This window comes from Quercus lobata, chromosome 7 (assembly GCF_001633185.2).
Source record: "Quercus lobata isolate SW786 chromosome 7, ValleyOak3.0 Primary Assembly, whole genome shotgun sequence".
Lineage (NCBI taxonomy): Eukaryota > Viridiplantae > Streptophyta > Magnoliopsida > Fagales > Fagaceae > Quercus > Quercus lobata.
The window spans coordinates 46,063,028-46,076,569 of NC_044910.1; the positions used below are offsets into that span (position 1 = coordinate 46,063,028).

The following is a 13,542-nucleotide window of genomic DNA, read 5'->3' on the forward strand; positions in this document are numbered from 1 at the left end:
AAAAAGAAAATAATCCTCACCATTATAATCAACTTACTTATATTTATAAATTTACTCCATTCTCATGCTAATCATTGCTCCAACTCTATCTTACCATTTTCTCAAAAAAAAAAAAAAAAAAAAAAAAAACTCTATCTTACCATTGGCATATATATTTGTTCAGTAAAATTATTCTCTTTTTTGTGCTTCTTTTTGTGTAGGAAGAATAGTTTATCTAATCTTGGCCTAACACTAACACCGCACACACGCCAAGACACAGTCATTGCTAATAATGCCAAATCATTATAAATATGACACATTTTAACATGATAAAAATCCCCACTAGCTACAACGTACCCCATTAATCTCTCTCTCTCTCTCTCTCTCTACCTTCTATACACCTTTTCTTACAATCTAAGTCTTGTCTCAATTTATACCCCAAGGGCCAAAACCAAAACTTAGTAGTACTGCACAAACTCTCTGAACCTAGCTCATACACCAAAAAAATGAGCTCAGTTTGCATATCAAGCTGTGTCAGTGACGCACGTGACCCTCGTGTTCCTGTCCGAGCCACCTATGTGAACCTCTACAAGTGGCCCGAGTCTGATGCAGAGTTTGTGAAGTCAGTGAGCTTAGAGCGCACAGGAGGTCATGGTCATGGCCATGGTCAAGGGCACCCCAAGGTTGTGGATAGTATTTCATGCAGACAGCTTTATTTGAGAAGCTACACGTTTTCAAGGAAAGAGACTATGCCTGAGAAGACCCAGAAATGTTTTGGGAGAGTGAAAGAGAGAATGATTCCTGGAAGGAAGAGAAAGATTCGAGGGGTTAAGAAGAAGTGTTTGGTTTTCAGGAAAGTGAAGGAATTTTCATGCGTCGCCTTGTTTAGGATCTTTCACAGGTTTTTGTCTTGCAGTGCTAGTGTAGATGTGGTGGATTGACATGATTGACTTGACTCATACACTTGAGTTAATTACTTCCTCTCTTTTTTTTCTTTTTTTAAGTTTTATATGCTTTATAATTAAGAGAAGTTCTTCTTCTACGCACACAAAAAAAAAAAAATGGCAGGGGTTTCTTTAATTTTGTGTTAAGTTATGTTAATGGGAAAATACAGTAGGGACTTTGTGGAAAAATGGGTTGTATCTGCATGTAATGGGATTAGAAGGAAGTGTAATTCTGTTTTTTTTTTTTTTTTTCCCACTTCTGAGTTGTTCTAATTAAGAAATAATTTTATTGTATCTCTCTCTCTCTCAAGCACACACACACATAGAACACACATGTTGTTCTAGTTAAGGAAATAAATTTATTGTATTTTCCCATTAACTTATAGTTTTATATGCTTTGTAATTGAGAGAAGTTCTTCTTCCACGCACACAAAAAAATGGCAGGTGTTTCTTTAATTTTGTGTTGAGTTATGTTGATGGGAAAATACAGTAGGGACTTAGTGGCAAAATGGGTCTTTGTTATTCATGTAATGTTCTAATTAAGGAATAATCTTATTGTCTCTCTCTCTCTCTCTCAAACACACACACACAGAACACACACGTATTGTAAAGGTTTTCTTACCATGGAAGGAATGGAAGATGTAAACGTATTTTTGTAGCTTTTTTGTTGTTACAAGCGAGGGGAAAGTGCGGAAAAGGGAAGTACTCTTTGTTGTTACTTCAACTTTTCAAAGGAACAAATTCTATGATAAATTGGGTCCACAGATGACCACTTGTTTTGGAACGAGTCTATAAATTTCTTTTTTCTTCTTCTTTTGAGTTTTGACCAGGTATTATTTTTAAGCATCTAAGTATAACCATTAAAAAAAATTGCTTATTTAAAAAAAAAAATATAATTGGTGCTTAGCTAACTAATCCAATCCAAATTCTTTGACGAAAGGCATATACAATATTTTCTTCATTAGATTCTCTTGCAATGCATGTGAATTGCAAAGCCTATCAATTTGTACTAATTTCGTATGAAGTTGGAGATGGGGATTTTTGACCATGTAATCATGTTTCCAACTCATTAGGAGACTTGTTTAGGTGTAGTTTTGGTACAAAATCGCTAACCTGCTTAATTAGTGGTTCATATTATGAGTCAAGTCAGTCAGTAGTTAGTTAATTACTGCACCAAATGGTTCGATGTAAAGGAATATTGTGACGGATTGGAAGTGTTGGGCCTATAGACAAGCTTATATATGGATCAAGATCAACCACTGTTCGATTAAATAATTTCAATGGCCATGATGAAGTCTCAGTGCAATATTACTCATAAGTTCCATTCCCACTGGGAAAACTCAATTTATAGTATAATTTATTTGAGGGGAAAAAAATTTTCCAATTTGCCTTGGATGCTCTTTTTGTGATAATGAATGGTCGACTGTAAAGACCATAGAGGAATAAAAATGGTTCATTGGGTCAAAGAAATCTTCTCATTGAAAAGCCTACTGTTTCGGCAAAATTCTCCACTAAGTACTGCTGTAAGCCATTTGAAACATCTTTGCATCTCAATTTAGTGAAACCTACAGTGAGCTTTCACTAAACATTAAGAAGTAATTAGGAAGTAAAACTCTCTCTCTCTCTCTCTCTCTCTCTCTCTCTCTCTCTCTCTCTCTCTCTCTCTCTCTCTATATATAGTAGTATTCTAAAAAAAGTTGTTACAAATTGGCTTAAGCATAATCTAGTTTACAAATTTAAACAAAGGATAATATTTATTGCACATAAATGGTTACACAGTTTTACATATACCCCATTTTTTAAAATTGTGACTTCAAATTACAGTTTCAATTCAAATATAGGGTGCGTGTAAAATTGAGTAACAATTATAAACACAGCCCATTAAACAAATGGACCCTTTATCAAGTTATAACCTCTAATAAGTAGGAAATAAAGAATAAGATAAACTTTGGTCTTTTAGTTGAATTACAAAGGTTTTTTTCTAATATATATATATATATATATATATATATGAAAAGTCATACAAATATAAGAAATATTTTCGTAATGAGCATGGCCATAGATTATGCTAGCAATTATTCGAGTATCTTCCTCTTAAACGCAAGCATTAAAAAAAAAAAAAAAAAAAAAAAAAAAAAAAAAAAAAAAAAAAAAAAAAAAAAAAAAGGAGGACAATGTATAGGATGCCTCATGTGATTGGTGGTGTCAAGTGTATGGGCGTGAAAGAAAGAAGATAAAATACAATCATAGCAACCACCAAACCAAGGCTTTGCGGAAACTTGCATTCTACGGGTCTAATCAATATGCTTTTGCTAAAACTTGCATACTAAATGGGACTCATGAAGATTTTCAAGTATGGAAGAATGAGAACTGATATGATGACTAGCAAATTATCAATCTCTTACTCACTTTAATTTCCATGAATCAAAGTTCATGCTGACAGCAATATGCACAAAATGTTGTCGGACCCAGTGCAGCGAGCTTGATTATTAGGAAAAAGAAAAAAAGGTGCAATAGTTTCGTAAGTTTCAAGTGAGGCCCAAACTCCCCCACAACCAACCAAACTCTCTCGGACCCAAATCAAGAAAAGAAAAACAAAAGGGAAAAAACCAGAGAATGTTTGGTTTTGCCTTTTAAAATCCGTTTTGCTGAATGGGATGGGAACCGCACTGAAAGACTTTTGAATGATTCTTTTGTCAAGACACAACTAAAAAACTAAAGGGGTCGGGTGATGTTTATCCTGAAATTACAATGCAACGTGAGAAGAATGTCTTTGTGATGTTTTCAACTTCAACTTAATATTTTCTAAAGGGGACAATGTCAAACTTATATATAAAGCCAACTGAGCTTGGAATCCTTGCTAGAGCTTCCGCCATCTCTCTTTTTTATTTCTCTCGCATAAGCATTTGCCCATTAACCCAAGGACGAGAGGTATGGTAACTCTATACTAAGGGTATGTTTGGATACCGTTTATTTTACTGAAAACTGAAAACACTGTAGCAAAATAATTTTTAAATGTGTGCATAGTACCGTGGGACCCATTTTTAATGAAAGTTTTGTTGAAAAAAGAGGTTTGTGGGTCCTGTGAATAGTGCATGGGACCCACTGGTAAAGCACCACAACCACAAAACGTGCTTCTCAAAAAAAAAAAAAGCAGACGCAGACGCAGACGTTATAATTTGAATCCAAACAGGTACTAACAGACCACCACACAATCCCATTGAAGTCAATTTCGTCATATTTTCAATCACTTTAATGCCCTACTTGATTACAAGCTTACGTTACTAAGCTCTCTCTCTCTCCTCCTAAAACAATGAAAAAGAATTCTAATTCCTGACTTTGTCACCGATCTACAACCTTTACCAACTTCTTCAATTTAAGTTCTTTTGAGGACAGTAGTGGCTTATGGTTGAGGTTGGATGTTGCTGTTGTGGGTTTGTAGGTTGGGGGCTTTTAATGGTTTTTGGGGGAGGGGGGGGGGAACCATTGTTGGGTTTGCCAATTTCATCATTGTAATTGTTTCAAAGGTTATCGTCGTGATAGGGTTTATGTGTTGCTGCTTGGGATAGGTCACAGTCGCATGCATTGGTGTGATGCTGATTGATGCTTGGGTTGCTGACTTTGTTAAGGTGGTATCTATGATTGATTTTATCAATGGTATGTCTATTTGAGGGTAAACTTTTTTGGTCGGTTTAGTTTGTTGTAATCTCGCGGAGTAGTGCTGGATTGTTGTGAATTGAGGCCCGTGGAACCTGATAAAAAGGTTGCTGCTCAAGTACTCATAGAATTAACAAAGCATTTGATTGGATAATGAGGAATGACATTTCTACTAAGACTATCATTTGTAGGGAAAAAAAAAGAAGCTAATGTAAACCAACAGAAAGGGTAATGTATATATATATATTTAGGCGTTTATTTATATTTGTGTTTATGTTCATTATTTGGTTTCTTATGTATTTTCTTTTTTTATTTCTTTTAAAATTGAAAATTTTTAGAGAATTAGTGATGATAATCAAATTGCTTTCCTGAGCAGGTCAAAAATTTATCTTGTGGCTGCTACTGTGCATGTTTTTCCTGAATTTGCAAAGCTAAATGTAGTTTATAAAGGTATTGTTTTGATACCTTTATAAATACCTTTATATCAAATTGTTTTGATGTTTATTAAAATAAATAAAAAAGTATTGTTTTGATATTTTCTATTTAGTTTTTTGCCTATTGGTTTTAGGAAATTTATAGAAGCCCTTAGAATCCCTTGAATCTAGAAATTGTACCAGATGGTACCCATGCCATCCTCGTGGTAGGCTATGGTACTAAGGAGGGAGAGGATTATTGGTTGATTAAAAACTCGTGAAGCTTAAATAGAGGAATTAATGGCTATGGAAAAATACTTCGATCTGGCTGTGTCTTGAACAAGACAAAAGGGAAAGTATACTCTTTTGTTCAAAGGATATCATATATATATATATATATATGATGAATATCACAACTTTAATATTTAACTACTCCTAATAGTCTTTGGATCTAAACAAAGGATATTGTTTAAATTTCCTTCTCATTTTTTCTCCCTTTCAAAAGAATAAATCCTTATGAACATTGGTTGTTTTGTGTATGTTTTCTCAGTTTACGATGTGATGTCTTTGGTTATTTGTCTCCCCCTCTCTTAACGGTTTATTAACTATTGTGTGTTAGAAGCACTAGATTGAAATTGTAATGTTTCCAAAAATTCTTCTTTTTTCTCCTTTTCAAAAAAATACATCCTTATGTACCTTAGTTGATTTGATATTTATGTTTTCTTAGTTTTTGATATATTGTTTTTAGTTATTTGCTCCCAAGTGTTTGTAGGATAGCGATATTAAAGTAAAAGGCTCTTGGCTACCCAGATCAAGATATATATATAGACACACACCAAAAACTGAAAAAAAAAAAAAACCTTTAATTAGAGTCTAATTTTGCATCACATATTCAATTAAAGTCTAATTGAGTTGCAAGTTCTACACCTGAAAAATCTAGCCAAGCTTTCGATCAAGCTGGACCCTAAAACACTAGAGGAGTTAGTGTAGATTAAATTCTTGTTAAGCTGGTCAATACCACCTTCCAGGAAGCTTCAAGGTCCGTTATTGGGAAATGCTCCAAATAAGCAATCAAACATTAGGCTTGTATGGTAATTTGCCTAATTTGGGAAGTAAATCATGAGCAAAGTATTTCACAAATTGAAAATGTTATGGATAGTTACTCCATCAGTAATCATTTAATCAATCAATTCAGACGTAATCTCCTTAGAGACAGTTACAGATTTGAATCCCATTAATCAATACTCGATTCGTGTCTTTGAATGCCCAGACTACCCATGGCTTAGGCCAAATCAATATAACATTTTTTTTTTTTTGGTGCTAAACTTCAATGTCATTCATTCGAAAAAGAGGATACTACAGCATGGGAGTCTACCACACAATCAGAGAGGATAACCTCAGGTAGATTCTCCTTGTTAAAACACAAAGGTAATGCAGAATTCAAAGCTAACTTTGCAGCATTATGTGCTGCAGTATAACATGTTAGAATCACATTCCATACCATGTGTATTTACTATTTATAGGGTATTCTCTAATTGACAAAGGTATTCTTGTAAGTGTTATGAGTTATGACCCATCCAGCAGTAAAATCTATGTATCTCAACATGTTTAATTTGTTGAAAGAGAATTCTCCTATGAGCAATGATCTATGCTTCCTCCTCTATGCCCATTCAACATATTCTTATTCCCCAATGCTTCCTCCAGATTATCAAACACAAGGCATCGGGAATTCAATATGAAGGGAACCCATCCATATAGGCCAACGGTCATAAATCAGGGAAAATATCCTCTCCCATTGAATTTTCCTCCTATTTTTAGCTAGATGTGAGGCATGTGACATTTATGTGATTTTTAAATGTCACGCGTCTTACATCTAAATAAAAAATTGAGAAAATTAGAGGATTCAATAGAAGGGATTTTTATCCTCATAAGTCTTTATTTTATAAGAATAATTTTATTAAAGGACCACTTCATATACAACAGGCGCAAAGTAGATAAAAGAATTACAAAAAATTATATACAAAAAAGAAAGGACTCTATAAACATTGGAATGGAATTGCTAGTTGTAAAACCCCTTGCCCAAGACCAGTCAAACAAAGAGCCAACAAAGGTGGTTAGTAACTGATTCCTTGTGCTCTTGACATCCTCAAAAGTACGACTATTGGGCTCTGATGATACCCATCGAGCATAACAGAACCAAGTTCCAAACGTTCTAAGAGTAATTACCCACAAAATTCCTCCAACCAAACATAAGATTAATCGCTCTTTCCGATAATATACCCACTACATCCGATAATATACCCACTACATCGGCACATGTAACACCTATCTACTACAGTATAACCTCTCTTCATAAGATTTTCACAAGTGAGAATCTTCCCCCATGCTACCGTCCAAACGAAAAATGATACCTTTGTGTGGGGGGGGTGGGCGGGGGGGGGGGGGGTGGGGGGGGCATCACTCTCCAAATGCCTTTGCAGGGAAGGACAGAATTAGAACCCCTTAGCATTATATAAGAAACGAATATCAAACTCCTCATTCTTTTTCAACCTCCACTTCACTTTGTCACCATCCTCTGTAATGGGAATATGAGATTCCAGAAGATGGAGAACAGAAGCTACCAAGTCCAACTCCAAGTCATTGAAGTCCTGCAAGAATCTAAAATGCCAACCCTGCCTCTTCCCCATAGACGACCTCACCAATAAGGATGCCATTGAAGCATCCCTATCTGTGAAATTATCATACAAGACTAGAAAAACCACTCTCAACGACTGGTCACCACACCAACAATCATGCCAAATGCCAAAAGCAAATCCAGTTACCAATACCAACCTCAAAGTGTATAACTGACATCCCATCCTAATGCTCTTCCATAAACCACATCCATGGATACCTAGAACCGGTTTCGCACTCTTAACACCCCACTCCTCGCTGGATTTTGATATGACTACACGCCTCCATAAATGTGTTTCCTCAATCCCAAACCGCCACAACAACTTCCCCAAGAGAGCCTGATTGAATGTTGCAAGCTTCCTAATCCCCACCATTAGCAATAGGAGTGCATACCCTATACCACCCACCCCAACCAAATGATGTTTGAACTCATCCCCCAATCCTCCCCACAAAAATTTCTCTATCGACTTCTCTATCCTATCTGCCAGACTGCCACACTCATGGGAATGGTAAAAAAGGATAAATAATAAACTAGGAGACTCTAAAGGGAACTCTTCAATAGGATCAACCAGCCTCCTTTTGAAAGATATAAACTCTTCCAGCCCACTAGCCAACATTCAAACTTTTCCAAAACGGGATTCCAAATTGACATCAACTTATAGGAAGCCCCAAGGAACATACCTAAATAAGTCGTAAGCAAGCTCCCTATCTTACACCCCAAAATATCCACAAGGGCATTTATCCCCATAAGTCAATAAACTGGATCATAAAAATGTATTGTAAAGAGCAACACACATAATGAAACAAGTCTAAGATACAAACACACAAGCCATACAACCAATCACTATCCAATTCAGTTTACCTAAACATATAAAACATCAAACATATGCTAAGAGAACGGATAGCCTTCCTCAACCATTTTCTTAATGTAGTTCAGCTTTTTGCATAATAAAGTCCTCTATTCAAGAATATATGTTGGTTGCCAGTTGCAAATTCCACATGCCTAATACATGGGAATGGGATTTGTGTGACATGTGAATTGTGATGTGACATACCAGCTTGAGCTGCCTCCACCCAATTGCACACATGATTTGTGCAAGTCGCAAATTCCTCTTAAAGACCTTGATCATGCTTGAGTCTAATCAAGATTAAAGGGCATTCAATTATGACATTCTCAAATCACAAATATAACTTAAAGGGCCCAACTTCAAAAGCCTTATCCCGATTATGTTCAATTATCCATTGTTTGATTCACCAAATTAGGAACCCTCAATACAATTTACCTTTCTAGAAAGAAAATCCCTTCAATAATTCTATTCAATCTTAGGGATGCTCAGTACAATTGTTACAAGGTGAAAGAGAAGCAGATATACAAGGCCAGCAGTCACAGGGCTGAGCAAACAAGACATACTTAGAACAAAATGAACAGCATAGAAGAAACTCTTATACTCCAGGAACAAGATCACTTATTCTGCAGAACAGCCTAGGCTGCTCAGTTCAATCCTAAATATCAAATACACAATTATCAACCTATGAAGCAAATAAAAAATGTATATCCCTTAGAAGATAATATAAAGATACGCATGTCAGATGAAAAAGGGTACCTGTAACCCAGTGCAACAAGTACCAATTTGATCATTCAAGTGAGGGTCTCTCTCTCTCTCTCTCTCTCTCTCTCTCTCTCTCTCCCCCCCCCCCCTTTTTATTATTGGAATAGGTGATTTTTATTATTATTATTATGAATCCATCCCTCAAGGGAATCAGAGATAATATAATCAAGAAATGAAACTTTGATTTGTATACATTCATATTCAAAACACACCACAGGTTGAGAGTTGCTTGAAATCTGTCAAATACGAGCCCTTCTTTCTACAATATTATATAGGGTTGTTTTCGAGTTGGCAAGGTTCCTTCGGTGGGCATTAGAGTGTTGATTTATGGAGGGCTGTCCCACATTGTGTCCTACGGTGTATTTGGCAAGAATGGAACTCATGATGTTTCAAAGGGAAGGAACGGTTTATCAAAAAAAATATATTATATAGGGTTGTTGTAGTAAGACCCCCTTAACCTTTTTTCCTTTCAATTTAGTACATAAACTTTGGTGCCTTATGTCCATTCTCCATCTTTCTTTCTTTTTTCTTTCCTTTTTTTTTTTTTTTTTTCGGGGGGGGGGGGGGGGGGGGGGGGGCGCACCAAAACATTTTAAAAAATGCACTAAGACCCGTGAACGTTTGTTTTGTTTCCCTTGGTCATAGGTGAGATAAAAAAAAAAATTTATAGGAGAACAGCACAAGAATCTGCACATATATAACCAGGTAAAATTGCACAGCTATATTTACAACTTAATAAAAAAATGGTTAGCCAAATAGAAGACGCCAGAGGATTGAAATTTTTCAGATCTTTATAATATTGTGTGTCTTCTAGAATTTATAATTAGATAAGGTGGAAAGATTGTTACACTTGGTTGAGAATGTTTCAACTAACTTCAACCTTTAAATGTCCCTATGATAAGAATCAGTATCTATGCCCTCATATCATTCACTTAGTAATTGAATCTAAATTCTTACATTTTCCTTTTTCAAAATTAGATAGATCTGAAACACAGACTGGTGTGACCCCTTTTGGAGCACTCAGGTGGATTTTCTAATCAAACCATATTACATGTATGCATAAAAATTCAATAACTACTTACATGTTACAACCGACATAATATATGGGAGTTCTGAAGAAAGATATAGGAAAATGAACAAAATTAAGCATAGTCTCCGTCTCTTTAATGATCTAACTATAATATAGTAAGGCATTTTCACATTTATTATGTCAACCTAGAACATTTGCAAAAGAATCCTCTTACAAGTAAAAGTGGGCATAATCAGCAATGACTTGTATCCTGGTCAAATCTAAGAGCCCCTCACTTATCTGTACTATGTTAGAAAATATTGTGAAGTTAGAGTCAATGGAGAATGAGATAACTACCTCAAAGTTTTAGGACATAACATATTAACATGGATAAATACGCATGTGGCACTATGAGATCCCAAGCAGAGACAAACTAACCTGAATGCATACGTATATTGACATTAACAATCACATTCACAATGATTTTTCATAAGCAATAGAACAACAAAGTTCAATTTTTTGAACAAAATTCAGGAAAACAACAGAAAACAAAATCCTGTACATGGTTTTTCTACAATCGTGCACAATATGAACAACTTAAACAAGTTAAATACATGATACACCGCAACACGGGCTGGTAAAAAAAGACAAGGCTAAAGCAGCACCAAGTGTGATGAAATTTGTTAACTCTTTCAATTAACAAAAGTAACGGAAACATTACAAGGCTAGTTATGTAACAATTTTCACTACACATAAAGCCAAATGGCAGCAACCAATTGAACAAAAAAGGATAAACAACATGATTGAAACTAAACCTATATCGGGTAATTCATTAGCAGCATTATGAAAAGAAAATTCAAATTTTCAAACATACAGACACTATCCCATAAACATATAAATTCAAATAACAATTCTTTAGGAAAATAAAAGTAAAATGTGCAAAACAGAAGGAACAGCAACCTGACCCAGCAAGTTTCGGCAAAATCATCTTTCAAAGCTCGAATTCTTCATCCCTAAGAGCCAATTCAGCGGCCTCTTCGTCCTCCTCATCAAGAACAAAGTACTCATTCTTCTCCACTGGCCTAAACATGTAGAACATAATCATGTAGAAAATAAGGCTAGCAATCTCCTCAGCTGCATTGCTCACCCACTGATACTTATACGCCGCGATTGTCCTAAGCGCGAACACAACGATTCTCGTGAAATACAAGTACCCAATCACCACCATATAGAACTGCCTGAACAGCTGCAATTTCGCCAGATTCCTGGCGGCCTTCCCGTCGGTCTTCGAGGTCTCTCTGAGAGACCGAATCGACCACACGATTGGGAAAATGATAGCGCAGCAGCATATGATATCGACCAACAAGAACACCTGGTTCCACGTCACCCAATCCTTGATAAACGGCCCGGTCTCGCCGATCACGACGGAGGCGATATTGGCGAGAACCTGGAGAGGGATCACAATCATCAACACCTTCTTCTCCTTCTCTTGCAAGAAAGGCTTCAAAAACGACCAGCCGGTTCCGATCAAAACGATCACGGTGAACAGCAGCACAACCCTAATGAACTGGAAGATGTAGAACAACACGTCCCAGCCGTGAGGCGTGCCGGTGACCTTAACGTAATGCTTGTCCTCGGCGGCGCAGATCAGATTCAAGGCCTTCATGAGCAGCAAACCGGCCATGAGGAGATGGATCCGGTGAACGGAGCGCTTGTTGGTGAAGCAGATGTAGATCCAGAAGCCGACGAAGGCGAAGTAAGCGAGGGAGAAGACGAAGAAGAGGGAAGGGAGGTGAGTCTGACCGGCGGAGAGGAAGTCCTTGGAGCCGTCGCGATCGACGTTGTAGACCTCGGTGCGGACGTCCATGGAGACGGAGGATTCCGGCGCGCAGTTGGCGAAGAAGAGGGAGTACTCGTTGGGGGAGGTGACGGGGTAGGAGTGGTTGAAGGAGGACTTTGGAGGAGGAGAGAGGTCGCGGAAGGTGAAGAGGAAAGAGATGTAGTGGGAGTTGAGGACGCAGAACTGAGGGTTCCGCTGGATCTCGAGGAGGACTTGGAGGAGGGACTCCTCGGAGAGGAGGAAGAAGCCGAGGAGGGAAGGGTCGGTGCCGGCGTGAGGGGAGGAGAAGGAGACGGAGGAGACGGAGATGGTGACGTGGCCGGTGTGGGTGAAGCCGAATTTCTCGAAGAGGATCATGGGGCGGGAGTCGGAGGCGATGGAGAGGGATTTGATCTCGGCGGAGGAAGGGTAGAGGAGGAGGGAAAGGAAGAGGATGGAGAGGAAGAGGAAGGGTGTTTTCGTCATTTTGATTTTGGGTTGGTCAGTCAAATTTGGCGTGGTGAGCGCGGGGAGAGGAGGGACTGGAGAATGGAGGAGGAGGAGATTTGAGGACGATGGAAGTAATGGAAAAATTGGAGTAAAATTGAAGAGAGGAGACTCGTTGACTTTACGGTTTTGCCCTTGGAAAATGATACGGGGTCCGTCGGTTGTTTGAAGAGCCAGCCAGATCTTGCGACTTGGGATCTTAATCTTAAAGCATTTGTATCATCAGTGCAAAATAAATAAAAGAAAAATACTCATTTATTTACGTATTCAATATCATTTAAATCAATCGAATTAAAGATGATTAAATTTGTAAAGTTGTTACAATAATCTTGTTAATTTAAGTCATTACTTTTTATTTTACATTTAATTTTTTATTCTTTATTCCTATATCTCGATGATAAAGGAAAATCGTTCACAATGTGGTAATTGGTACAGGATAATGTTTTAGGATTTTTAAGGATGTTTAAAGATTTCTATGTTTGATTGCAAATTACGCTAAGGAATCAGATGTTAGAGGAATTTGGATTCCCCCTTTAAACCCTCTCAATAGGAATGTGGATTCCCTTTAAAACATGTAAATATCCAGATTTCCAAACTTAAAGAAAATTTTATTTTTTTTATAAATTGACAATTTTAACCATTTTTCCTTATCATTTAAGCAATTAAAATAAAATATTAAACAAATCATCAATACTTTTTCTCTTGTCTTATAGACCTAAACGTTGTCAGGTTGTTTTGTTATAGATTAAACTCTTTTAAAAATTATTATTAAAAATATAGCATTTGAGAATTTAAATAGTTATTTTTGTATTGTACTTGTCATTTTAAAATGTTAGAGTACAGTTTTAATGAATTTGTCATATTTAATAGTTTATATTTTTTTTTTCATTATTTATTTAGAGAAAGATTTTTTTTTAAAAGGACTTGGTAG

At 36.6% G+C, this 13,542-nt stretch overlaps 3 protein-coding genes across 3 annotated transcripts; 1 reads left to right on the plus strand and 2 right to left on the minus strand.

Moving 5' to 3' along the window:
• Positions 1 to 328: 328 nt before the first annotated feature.
• On the plus strand, positions 329 to 979 carry LOC115953664. The gene has a single exon (XM_031071416.1). It carries the CDS (start codon positions 486 to 488, stop codon positions 918 to 920), a length of 435 nt encoding a protein of 144 aa, XP_030927276.1. The 5' UTR covers positions 329 to 485; the 3' UTR covers positions 921 to 979.
• Positions 980 to 7,485: 6,506 nt separating this feature from the next.
• On the minus strand, positions 7,486 to 9,320 carry LOC115952118. Its single transcript, XM_031069198.1, has 2 exons — positions 9,271 to 9,320; positions 7,486 to 9,169 (listed from the first exon to the last, which is right to left on the minus strand). Exon 2 carries the CDS (start codon positions 8,281 to 8,283, stop codon positions 7,486 to 7,488), a length of 798 nt encoding a protein of 265 aa, XP_030925058.1. The 5' UTR covers positions 8,284 to 9,169; positions 9,271 to 9,320.
• Positions 9,321 to 10,926: 1,606 nt separating this feature from the next.
• LOC115953527 (protein CANDIDATE G-PROTEIN COUPLED RECEPTOR 7-like) lies at positions 10,927 to 12,772 on the minus strand. Its single transcript, XM_031071239.1, has one exon. The coding sequence runs from the start codon at positions 12,588 to 12,590 to the stop codon at positions 11,277 to 11,279; it is 1,314 nt and encodes a 437-aa protein (XP_030927099.1). The 5' UTR covers positions 12,591 to 12,772; the 3' UTR covers positions 10,927 to 11,276.
• Between the last annotated feature and the right edge of the window lie 770 nt (positions 12,773 to 13,542).

Bases quoted from the DNA above. Each gene is read 5' to 3' on its own strand.
- LOC115953664 (XM_031071416.1), top strand. From the start codon at position 486: ATGAGCTCAGTTTGCATATCAAGCTGTGTCAGTGACGCACGTGACCCT.
- LOC115952118 (XM_031069198.1), bottom strand. From the start codon at position 8,283: ATGTTGGCTAGTGGGCTGGAAGAGTTTATATCTTTCAAAAGGAGGCTG.
- LOC115953527 (XM_031071239.1), bottom strand. From the start codon at position 12,590: ATGACGAAAACACCCTTCCTCTTCCTCTCCATCCTCTTCCTTTCCCTC.